The sequence below is a fragment of the Mya arenaria genome, chromosome 10 (genome assembly GCF_026914265.1).
Source record: "Mya arenaria isolate MELC-2E11 chromosome 10, ASM2691426v1".
NCBI lineage: Eukaryota > Metazoa > Mollusca > Bivalvia > Myida > Myidae > Mya > Mya arenaria.
In genome coordinates this window covers 20,540,898-20,553,323 of record NC_069131.1, presented here as the reverse complement: position 1 = coordinate 20,553,323, position 12,426 = coordinate 20,540,898, and the positions used below count along the sequence as shown (strand labels likewise).

Below are 12,426 nucleotides of genomic sequence, written 5' to 3'. Positions count from 1 at the left end.
TTTCCAAGTATCTTTCATCCACACAATAATGACAGTAGCGTGTACAGTTGTAGTGCAAATGGTTATGATTACATTGTATATAAGAATATATATATGTAAGAATATATTAAATATCCCGTCTGGCGTTCCCCATGCACGTTGACTCATGCGCAAAAACACAGTCTCCAGTCTTTTATTCCATAGTTATTAAAACTCAATTATTTTTATTGAAACGTTTAATGACTATGACCAGCAATACAAGGAACAAAAAATACTAGCAATTCAAATGAGATCAATGAACGCAATGATTGAAGAAACAAGCTATCAAGCCTAGAAGAAATATTAACATAATCATACAATTGAAATGAAACAAATACAAATAAACCTCATAATGCATACATATTATATGTTTTGATATCAGCACTCAGACGTGATAAAAATAAACATGAGCAAACAATTTTATGGAATGCAAAGCCAAACCTGAACCACATGACAATATATTTGATCAACGTCTATAAAAAGACAGAATACAACTATATCATCTTGAACAGTATGTTCAAACTCCTTCACGTTCTATAGGATTGGAAATGGACAAAACAATTCGTTTAAAATGTGAAAAAAATAAATATTTGTTACATTTGATCTTTTTAGGTACGGACTAACACAATCTGTTCAACTGAGTATCTGCAAGCTGCTGTTTGATGTTTGTTTATAAAAAGTAATAAAATATATGTAACTCAATTTTAACAAAGGTTGAATGAAAAACGTTGTGATAATAAAATATTTCAGATAGGCCCTTTTGCCTATTTGAGAAATAGTTGGCGCATTTCTTTGAAAAAATTTTACAAGCGAATCTTTACTGACAGTGTCCATGTAAAATGTGACTGAACACAGTACTTTATAATCCATTCTAGGATATTGAACACACTTTTGATTTTTTATTTTGTGATTCAATTATGGCACGAAGTTTCTGGATTTCTTCTAAGGTCTGTTTTGACCCCTGAAAAAATGAAGAGAAATTATGCTGTCTATTATAGTGTTTGAAAAACTGCATATCACAATTGTATCCATTTAACTTCAGACCAATACAGATTTTAAAGTTAACAGCGATGACGTTAACAACGTTGTTACCTCAAAAAGAGTTCAGGCCCCATTTTCTCGAAACTTCTTAAGCTTAACAGGCTTAAGTAACTTATATCAATTAGCCAAACTGGTTTTAGATAAATGAAAAATGGATTCTTCTGATTGTCAGAAAGATAATTCGTTTCTTAAGTATAAAAAAACTCTTTAAGAAGTACATATTACGCAAATTATTGAAAGACAAAAATAGTGAGCTTAGCTTAATCCTGTTATAACAGACTTAAGAAGTTTCGAGAAATTGGGGCCTGGACAATCGGCGGCTAGTTATATATCTTTCTAATCATTCAATCTGTTATCAGTCTTGGAATAATTTTTATACTATATTTTAAACGTTTACTTACGAAAAAGTTAACATCAATAAACCACATGTTATTTAAAATTAATCTCTATCTTCTTGATTGCATTGTACTAGTTGTCGACGGCACATTAACGTACGCTGATTGGACGCTAATAAGACGGTATACTGTTAATGCTTCGCTTAATGTTAAACATTTCTCTTACACAATTTGAAAACCAGACTATTTTCGAACTGATGGTTGAAAACAAAACAGTTTTCTGTTCTTATAAGCGTAAAGTGAAACCATTTGGTGTTCATACATCGTGCAGCATAACAACACCATTATACCAACCTCTGCTCCTCGGACCTCTACACTCTCCTCACGTTGCTGTTTAAATCTTTCTATTACTTCTTGTTGTTCACTAGTTTTGGCAAGCAATTCACGTTTTTCTCTTTCAAACGATTCTTCCGTCTGTTTGTGTCTATTTTCCATTTCCCGCATTTTTCTGTAAAACTCATTGTCGTTTTGTTTGTTTCTCTGTTCTAGGTTGCTGAAATCATTTTTCAGCCGATCCATCTCAGATTGATGTTTCTAATACGGTACGGAAATAGGTTAGTATTATGAAATAATATCAAAATTACACAATTTACACAATGACCGTTTCATGATAAAACCTATATTTATAAGTGACATAAATTTACTATTCTGTAATACTCATTTCAAAACGGCATAATACTGATTTCTTAAATGATCATTATAATTATATCGAGTGTGAGTACCTAATCGTGAATGCAAAATAAGAATATTTTATATATATATATATCTATACATATAATGGAAGTTTTGCCCTTCCATACAATGCCACAAGTGCCCATACTCTTTGGTAGAAGTTGTGTATGTCCTGGGCGTTCAAAGTTTGCACTCCGCCGTCTCTTCTCATAAAGGAGCCTTGAGGTGTGCTGTAGAGCTGACCATTCGTGTTAACACTTTTCCCGTGGACCATGATACATATCACAACGAAGTACCATCCTGATCTAAACCCTTCTGTAAACGTCCATTTAAAGAAACATATGTAAACGACCACAGTACTAGCTGCTCGCTCAAATGCATCAACACACAGAAAAAAAAATCACATATATATGGGGCCTGTCTAGCATTTTCACCAATTAGCACTTACCAACTCTATTGTTACCACAAACAATACATCCCCCAACCCCACCTACAATTTCTATAGGAAAAAATATCGGTTGGCAAAGTGGGAACACACCATATATTTGTGATTTACCCGCTATATATCCGTTTTGATCTGCTACGGGTGTGAAGTCGACACAGTAGTCGCTCGGAAATATAGTCGGCTTGATATCTTTGATCGCATGATCAATTTTAAGTCTGAGATCATCCTCTTGTGATTGGTTCAATTTGTAGCCTGTCACGTATCCTTAAAAAAAACTAACATTTTTATTCATGTCAATAATCAGAATGCTTGATCTGAAAGAAAAACATGCGCTTTCATGAATCTTTGAAAAACACTGAATCAATTATTCTCTTGTTGTTTCATAGTATTTTAAACGCCAGTACTAGAGATACTAAAAACACACACACCCACTCCCTTTAATACTGGAAGCCTTTCATATCCTAGTATATATAAATATATATAAGATAGTATATATAGCTAAACGTCAGTCGCAATTTGAATGTATATAATTATATTGTTACCTCCATCATTGACTCCTAAGAATAGTCTTCCGTTTTCATGGCTGTTGACAAATGCCGACACGTATTTCGACACGTTGGGACGGAAGTCGTATTGGATAAACCCTGTTCCTTCTTTGAACTCTGTGCTACGATCCTCCGACCCTATGTGTTCGCCATGCCTGAAAGACAGAAAGAAAAGACTTGAAAAGTTATTGATGCATATGTAAACAGTCGGAATGAATTCGGACACCTATAAAAGTGGGATGCGTCTGATAATCGTGGGTATCCAACGATTGCAAACACATTTGTTTGTACATGCACATGTACATTATAAAAATCAATCTTCGAAATGTGCACTCAGGACTGCTAATTGTTTCTATTGGTGTGGACATGAGAGCATCGGGTGCATTTTAGCTACAGACTTGAGCTCCCAATTATTGTGATCCCGACATAATAACTAATATCCATACAAACATACCTGATAAAGATGAGCACTAGCGTCGAATCTACGTATAGGATGATGATGGATATAAGATGATCGTCAGAAGTAATAAGTCCGTCAGGTCTCAGTCGTGGTCAGTCAAAGTCTGTCTGTTTCCTGCTAGCTGGTTCCCCACATCAGCTTCTATTAGACTGGTTATCATAAATGAATAACGTGACTGGTTCCCAGATCACAACACACCTCCCCCTTCTATTTTTTAAGATGTTTCAGTATCTATCTAGATATATGAAAATAGTAAATATGCCTTATGTCAATTTGACAAAGCTAAAATATACCCAACCAATTGGGAAATTATTATTTGTGAAAACTTCCCAAATTTTCAGTAAAAAGATCACTTAAAACACCCAACCATTGGATGATACCCCATTAACTGAAATGTTTGATATTTACAAATATCTACATATATATATATATAAATGAATGTCAACTGAGTATTACTCACTTGAAAATTACCCAGCCATTGGGTTATCACATAAAATTGATTACTAATTACCATGCATAACTGCCCATACACTTATGGAGCTATATGCAAATAAAATGTAAAAGTTTGACCCAACCATTGGGTTATAGTACAAAGAAATTGAATGTTATTTAACGAATCTGAGTTATGGCTTAATATCTGTCTTCCAATCTCCTTGTCGTTTATAATTTGTATAAACGTCTGGTATTTTCCATAGTCATGCTACATATGTCTTTTACGGTCGAGTTCCGACATTTGGCTATTTCAGCAGCTACATCCCCAATGAATTTGGGATTGTTCATACTAGCAGCTTTTGACATTTTCAGATATGGAGAATCCGTTTCAATTAATAACCGATTCTGTGGTACTTTCTGCAGTGCTGCTTGCTGATAATTGTCAAAGGACCAGACCATTCCAGTAAACCCAAAATAAGTATTGGGAAATTCCGACAGCCAACTTCTCATGGTCTCAGTTGTACCAGTAAAGCAGTGTAAATGAAAAGGTTGATTTCTGGCAGTGTTCCCACTAGTTTTGATGCGATTCAAACATCTCCAGGTTCTTTGTCCCTTTGATCTCTTATATGTAGAATCACGGGAGTCCGGATTGAGACCAAACTTAAAACTTCTACCAACACCTTCTCTTGGTTCTCCCATTTCTCCTCTGGTTCCGTATGATCCAATCCTACTTCACCCAAAGCCACAACATTGGCAAGTTTTAATTGTTGATCTAACTTACAAAGAATTGACGGTAAACTGTCAATGGATGAAACGTTCCGTGGATGTATTCCTACAGAGGCTGAAAAACCATGCCCAAGATGTGTATAATCTCCCAAAAAGTGTTTGGGATCGCAAAAATTGGCTATTCCACCTACTACTTCCACTTCATTTCTTGGAATTGAACCCACAGACACATTTATCAAAACTTGGGTAGAGCTGAACTTGTCTAAATTTAGGTTGAACAGTGAGCGGTCTAAATGAAAATGACTATCCATGGCTTTAGGTTTGGTTGGCACTGGAATCTCTTGTTGAACAGAAAAATTGTTGTCCATGGCTTCAGAATTTGTTGGCACTGAACTGACTTGTTGAACCGGTGCCGTTGAAGTGTTTATAGAAATTGGTTGTACTGTAGACAAACGAGTAGAAAGTTGGACTGCAGCGTCGTCTGTGTTTGTAGAATGCACTGTTCTTTTTCCTTCAGTTAGAGTAACTTCCAGAGTGTCTGGCATGTTTCTACGAAAATGATGCCTATCTTCAACTGACAAAGTTTGGATAAGTTCTAAAAGGATCCTCCAATGTCCAACCAGTGCCCAAGAATTAATTGGGTTAAACTGGAAATGTTTGGGACAATCCCAATTTTCAAGTTCTTTCCATAATTCCAACCACTCCTTCACTTCATCTGTAATAGGAACATTCCTAGAAATCCAAATTGTTTTTTGACAATAATGATAAAGTTTGACAATACTACGTTTGCTAACAATTTTCTCCGCGAGCCAAAACTTTCAAGCCTAAAATTATGCATTTGGGAATTGTTCATGTTCTTTTGATGAAATTGTTTTGGAAGATGATGATATTCAACGTGTTGACGAAGATTTCTGAAAGCCCCACAAGACAGTGGACACGATTGGTCATTGATACGCACCTTTGACCCTTTGTTTGGAACTGAAGTATTGGGTCCTCTCTGTCTTAATGTCCTATCTCTTAGAAGTTGTGGATCTTGACTGGTTTCATCATCTGAGATTACTATTACATTTGAGTTTGAGTTTATATTGTTATTCATGTCAACCTCCATAGCTTCATCCAATATATTGGATTCTAATTTCACAGGTAGTATTGTCTCATTAATTTGACTAGAAGAGATGTCAATAGAGTCTTTAATTTCAGTTTCCACCATCTCCTCTTCACCCAAAAATTGGGGTTCCAGATCCAAAATGGGAACAGATGTATTAATTTCAGTTTCCACTCTTTCGTCACCGCCCAACAGATTGGGTTCCAAATCTAAATTTGATTCAGTTGTATGTATTCCACCCAGATCTTTGTGTTCTGAATCCAAAAGTGAGTCATTTTAAATTGATTCAGTTGTATGATTTCCACCCAAGTCTTTGGGTTCTACCTCCAATAGTGAGTCATTTGCCATATCATCTTCATCACCCAAAAGATTTGGGATAACTTCATCTGGGGTAACAATAGAGTCAACACTGAAAGAGTCCACCGGTTCACTTTTAACAGTATTTCCCAAAAAGCGAATATCCCTACTAGAAAAAACGTCATTACCAGTGTCTGTTGATAAACAGGAGTTTCCCTTTTTAATAGGTTGGTTACTCTTTCCCCAAATTGATTCCAATGATTTTAAACATTCGGTCGTTAGAATATTATCTGCATAACTTTTGGCCTCACGGATGAACTTAAAATTCCTACGACTCTGTGCAATTTGGCATTGTTCTGTAACAATCCTATTAATCTTTTCTTGGTCCTTGACCAAACCTAATTGAAAGATCAATAATTTGGCAGATGGCATTTGGACTTTCCGTGAACAAAGAGTTTCCATTTCCCGTAAAATATCATCGGAATTAACTGGAATTATCCTTTCTGGTCCCTTCCATGATCTCTTTGGACTCCCTTCCAAAGACTCGGAATCTGTCATCCTGAAAAAATAAATACAGTTATACCACCTATGATGCCCTTAATCCCCCTTTTACAAGCCGGACATTCATACATTTTGATGCTAGCGGCATCTATTTCTGTCACATTCACATCTACCATGAAACCATTCCTTGCATTCATTGCATTGTATCATGAAACTACCATCATCTGTTTTTCTACATATACAATACAGTTCTTGCCTCTCATCCTTCTCTTTTTCCCTTGTACCCCGGTGGAAATTGTCCTTCAGAATTTCCCTTTCTTCCTGAATCCAAGCTGGCAATTCTGTTACTTTACAGGATTTCATTCTATCATGATTTACCACCGTTTCTATTTTCCGCAGCTTCACCTTATACAGATAAGGTGAAATTCTTTTTATGACCAGACCCGGGCCTTCCCATTGTTTTTCAAGTTTCTTCGACCTGCCCTTTTTCATTGATTTTTTTCAGAATATAAATTGCATCCCCAATCTGATATTCTTTGCTGCTTAACCTGAGATCATTATCTTTTTTTCATTGTCATTTGGGAAGACTGCAGTACCTTCCTAGCTATGCTATGAGCATTCTGTAAATTGAGTGCCAAAGATGAAACATATCCATCTGTAGATTTGTATACCTCACCTGGGCATGGATATATCAGATCTGCTGGCATAAACACTTCTCTTCCAAACATCATCTTATTGGGAGTGTATCCTGTACTTCTACAGATGGAAGCCCTTAGTGCTCCCGCAATCTGAGGTAAGAACTGATCCCAGTCATTTTGTTGATTGGAAACAAAACATCTCACAGCATCCATCAAGGTTCTGTTATAACGTTCCACCTGTCCATTACCCGAGGGCCTATAGGCAGTTGTTCTTGTTTTGTGTATTTTGAGTAATTTACATAACTCAATGAACAATTGACTTTCAAAGTTTGTTCCCCGATCAGTGAAAATCTCCAAAGGTAATCCCAACCTACTGAAAATATTTACCAACGCATTGGCTGTGTCTTCTGCTGATTGTGATTTGACAGGTACGCATTCTACCCATTTTGTGAATTGGTCTACAACCATTAAGACATGTTGGTTTCCCTCTTTGGTTTTTGTAAGAGGCCTCAAAAAATCAACATGTACTCGTTCCATTGGGCTTCCTGAGTGGAAGCTTGTTAATTCACACTTAGCTTTTGTGTTTGGTTTTTTGCATTGACTACATTCTGGACAAGTTTTCACATACTCTAGTACATCTATTTTTAAGTGAAACCAGAAATATTTCAATTTAATTTTCTCTAGGGTTCGAGTTTCACCTTGATGGCCTGCCAATGGTATGTCATGATTGAGCTGCATTACTTCAGTTTTTAAAGTATCTGGGATAACCAACTGTCTATCCCCAGTTTTGGGGTTAACGCGCCATATGATTTCGTCAGATAAAATAAATGTGTCCCGATTTATCCAAAAGTACTTGGATTGGCAGTTCATTAAGAAAATAGCACCCTCTGTTGGTGCTGATTTTTCCACCAACCATAATCTCAGAACTTTTAAATCGTTATCTTTTATTTGTTCTTGTTTAACAACTTCAGCTTTCAGATCCCACAATTTGGTTGGGGTCAATTTGATCTCTTGTACTTTAGATAACGGTACAGCTTCATCAACCTCTTCAACAAAAGTTCCCCAGGTCTTTTCTAGTTTTTGACAATAGAGACAACCATTACAGGGTAGTTCCCCAAGCTTGGATCCCAACCTGTAATGGTCACACATTTCCTCCCTTGGCATTCTTGACAATGCATCCGCATTTCCGTGTTTGTTGCCTGGTCTATGAACAATTTCCATATCATAGTAACTCAATTCCTCTAACCAACGGGCAATTTGCCCTTGAGTTTCTTTGAATCGCAAAAGCCAAGTAAGACTATTATGATCTGTTCTTAGAGTGAATCTACGCCCTAACAGATAGTGTCTGAAATGTCTTGTCATTCGTATAACAGCCAACAGTTCTTGTCTAGTTGTACAATAACGCTGCTGTTCCTTAGTCATAGCAAAAGAGGCATACGCAATTACACGTTCTTCCCCCTGTTGTATTTGGTTAAGGACCCCACCAATGGCTTGGCAACTAGCATCAGTATCTAACACAAATGAGTCAGAATCTTTCCACATCTTTCGTGTTCTTTAAATCAGGCCATTCAAGTAAAACCCTGATATTTTCTTCCGTTACCTGTAATCCTTCAGGTCCAACCCACCTACCCAGAAATTCTACCTTTGGTTGACAAAGTACACATTTGTTAAGTTTCAGTTTTAACTGGTAAGTACGGAACCTTACAAATACTTCGCGCAAGACCTCCAAATGTTTGGAAAAGTTTTCCCCCATTGGCATGATGTCATCCAAAAATGACAAGAGTGTTTTCCAGTTCAGGCCCCGCAGAACCAGATTCAGCGCTCTAGAAAATGTTGATGGCACATTACATAACCCAAATGGCATTCGTAAGAATTCATAGGTACCAAATTTGGTAATGAAAGCTGTCTTTTTCCTATCTTCTTCCTTAACCCTTATTTGCCAATAAGCCGAATTTGCATCCAGTTTACTAAAGAATTTCTGTCCAGCAAGCATGTCTATACAGTCTTCCAATAGCGGTAATGGATAGACATCCTTAACTGTGACAGCATTCAGGCCCCTATAATCAATGCACCATCTGACATTACCATCTCTTTTCCGAATCAGAACTGGTGCTGAACACCACTCGGAAATTGAGGGTTGTATAACCCCTATGTTTTCCATTTTCCTTAAATGTTCTTCCTCCTCATTAGCAAATGAGACCGGTGTTCGCCTCATTTTTTGTCTTACCGCGGGTGCATTTCCTGTATTAATAGAATGTTCAATTTCCGTAAAATTACCAAGATCATACTCTGATTGCGCAAACACATCTTGAAACTCAATAAGTAATTTGAGTAATTGTTGTTGCTCCCCCTCTTTTAATTCTACTTTTGATCTATTAAATAAATCCTGCAAATGTTCAGGCAAGTGTTTTTTACTTAGATCTTTACTTGAATCCAAATTAACTTGGAATATATGCTGACCCGAAATTTCTTCAGGTATTTTTGGCAGCACCTGAACTTCCTCAGCATTACCTATATGAAAATTTTTCTTCAATTTCACATGACTATCTGTAAGATTTACCACCGCCAATTTTACCTGTTTGACATTTGAATAAATGGTCTCAGGAATAAGTAATCTTTCATGATTTATTGGTTCGATATTAAATGTATTTAAAGATCCCTTTACATTACACTTAACATTGACGATTGTTTGTGGTGGTATGACAGTATTCCTTTTAAAACGACCTCCAATTTGTGTTTGCAAATCCTAGATTTCGCAAACTCAAGTACCCTTTAAATACGCTGTAATCGAATACTGACCTATAATTTAGTTAGAATGCTTCATTAAGGTGTGATTTTGGTGTTTTTTGTTTGCGAAATGTTTTTGGAAGTTTGTCTAATTGACCCACCAACTTCGGGCCCCAGCGGGGTTTTTGCAGAAAAACACGGGGTTTTTCACACTCCCGCGGGATTTTTCTCCCGTTTTTCAAGAGCTGGGGAAAAATCCCGCGGGGTTTCAATAATACACGATTCAAATTATTTTAGCTCAAAACAACATCTTATATCAAAAGAAACATTATGCTTCGACACCGGAAGTGAAATAACGCGAAACAAAAAAAACCCGCTTTTTAGTACGGGGTTTTTCTCCTGCGGGATAAAATTCCTACATTTTAGCAAAAAAATGAAATCAATTCAAGCTTTATGTTTTTGAGATTTTATACATTACTTTAATGTAAATACTAATTTGAATGACTATTCTAGAGTCATTTCTTTCATTTGAGAAATCTATTAATTTAATGCATATTTTACGGGAGAAAAACCCAGCAAAAATCAGGAATGCTATTTAACGGAAAAAAAAACACCGACAAAAGCCATTTCAATTTCCAGCGGTTGGATGTTGTTTAGGAAGTGAAGTTGTTTTACATATTTATATTGAGTCAATAATATTAAGTTAACATGTGTTTTTAATATAAAAAAATCAGATTTTAATAATTAGTTGTTTGTAACCGTCGGCATCGTCGATATACAGCCGTTATAGCCATCAGTGATCTTCCAGTTTATTTATTGTCTACATGATCACTTTCATTTAAGACTTTAAAATTTCATTTAAGAACTACCAAGTGATATATAATTTCGTTTAAATAATGGATAACTAACCCCAAACCCCACTCCCCTTCACTGCCACTTAACATTTTAAAGCTGCACTCTCACAGTTTTGCCGTTTTAACAGATTTTTGATTTTTTGTCTTCGAATTACCCATTATTGGTATCTTAAAACCAGTGGTTAAAGACTGCTGTCAAAATATATGATAGCAGATTTTTAAATTTCAGTCAGAAAACTTATCTTTTATCTCTATAAACCGTTTCTTACGGTTCAAGAAAAATGCATGAAACATAAAATTTTAACTTATAAATAAAGAAAAAATCTGTGACTATTTTTTTGTCAGCAGTCTTATATGAATGGTTTGAATGCACTTTCAGGTTCCATGACAAAAATTAAAGAAGTTGTCAAAACGTTCAATGTGTGAGAGTGCAGCTTTAATAATTATCTATAATTATTTTATTGTCTAGGAAAAATACCATTAATAACTACAATTTTTTTTTTTGCTTAACAAAAATCTTCCCCCCATAGACACACACACAAGTGACACAACCCATTTAATACTAATGTAATACTTTTGTAATCTATACCCTGTGTCCACAATGTTTTATACTGAATGTTAAAGGGTTGGTAAAACAGTATGGATAAGGGTGTTCAATATGGGGATTGAACCCATGATAGACAATGCATTAGCATTGTCGCCTACTCAGCCCCGGTGGCTGACCCCGGTGGCTGATTCCCACCCAGACATACATTAAAGGGACTTGGACACCAGATGATCCAAAAACAAGATATTCAATATTACCTCAAAACAAGCCTAGCCGAATCAATACCAATTATTATGAGACTGATATTTCATCATTTAATGTGTTTAAAAGATTTCATCACTGTCTCTCTCTCTGAGACAAGTAATCTTTAAAAAATAGCACATAATGTTTTCCCGTTTATTAGTATTATCTACTTTAAGCATGTAAAGGTCACATAAACATATATACAGATAAATACATGATTGCTATTTCTAAATTTACTTCGATTTACATGGTAGACAAAGTGAGTTTATTTCGACTTATATGATTACATAAGTAAGATTCAGTGCACTGTACACTGTTGAAACATAACAGTTTGATGATAAATTTTGACAATTTTCACTTTTTCTTGCAATGTAGAATCTTGTAGAGTCCGGTCCCTCTATTATCAGATTCTGTGAAATAATTGCTTTCAAACAATTGGAAGAGCTGCATGGTGTACTGAATACAGTAGTTTAATGAATTCCATCCACTAGCTGAATAAAGGATGAACACACATTTTAAAACCACATATCAGAAGTTTTTGGAGAGCATTATGTCAGCAAATTTAAATGCAAAACAGCGTTGGAAAATAAACAAGATTATTTTTTTTTTACATGTTTTATCAATGATACATGGCGATCATCAACTTATTATAAAAATCAGAATTAAAAAACAACAACATTTAACCATTTATTAAAGCTGCACTCTCACAAATTGAACGTTTGACATTTTTTTTATTTTTTGTCTTGGAGCCATAGTTTTCGAAATTCCATAGAAAACAGT

General features: G+C 35.6%; 1 protein-coding gene across 1 annotated transcript in view; it reads right to left on the bottom strand.

The window, feature by feature from the left end:
• Positions 1–206: 206 nt before the first annotated feature.
• Positions 207–12,426, bottom strand: part of LOC128205914 (uncharacterized) — a 29,985-nt gene continuing 17,765 nt past the window's right edge. Inside the window, exons 2-6 of the mRNA XM_052907972.1 lie at positions 3,114–3,271; positions 2,683–2,835; positions 2,275–2,441; positions 1,749–1,988; positions 207–979 (exon numbers count right to left, since the gene is read on the bottom strand). Coding sequence (XP_052763932.1) covers positions 890–979; positions 1,749–1,988; positions 2,275–2,441; positions 2,683–2,835; positions 3,114–3,271 — 808 coding nt within the window. The 3' untranslated portion in view covers positions 207–889. The remainder of the gene's footprint in view (positions 980–1,748; positions 1,989–2,274; positions 2,442–2,682; positions 2,836–3,113; positions 3,272–12,426) is intronic.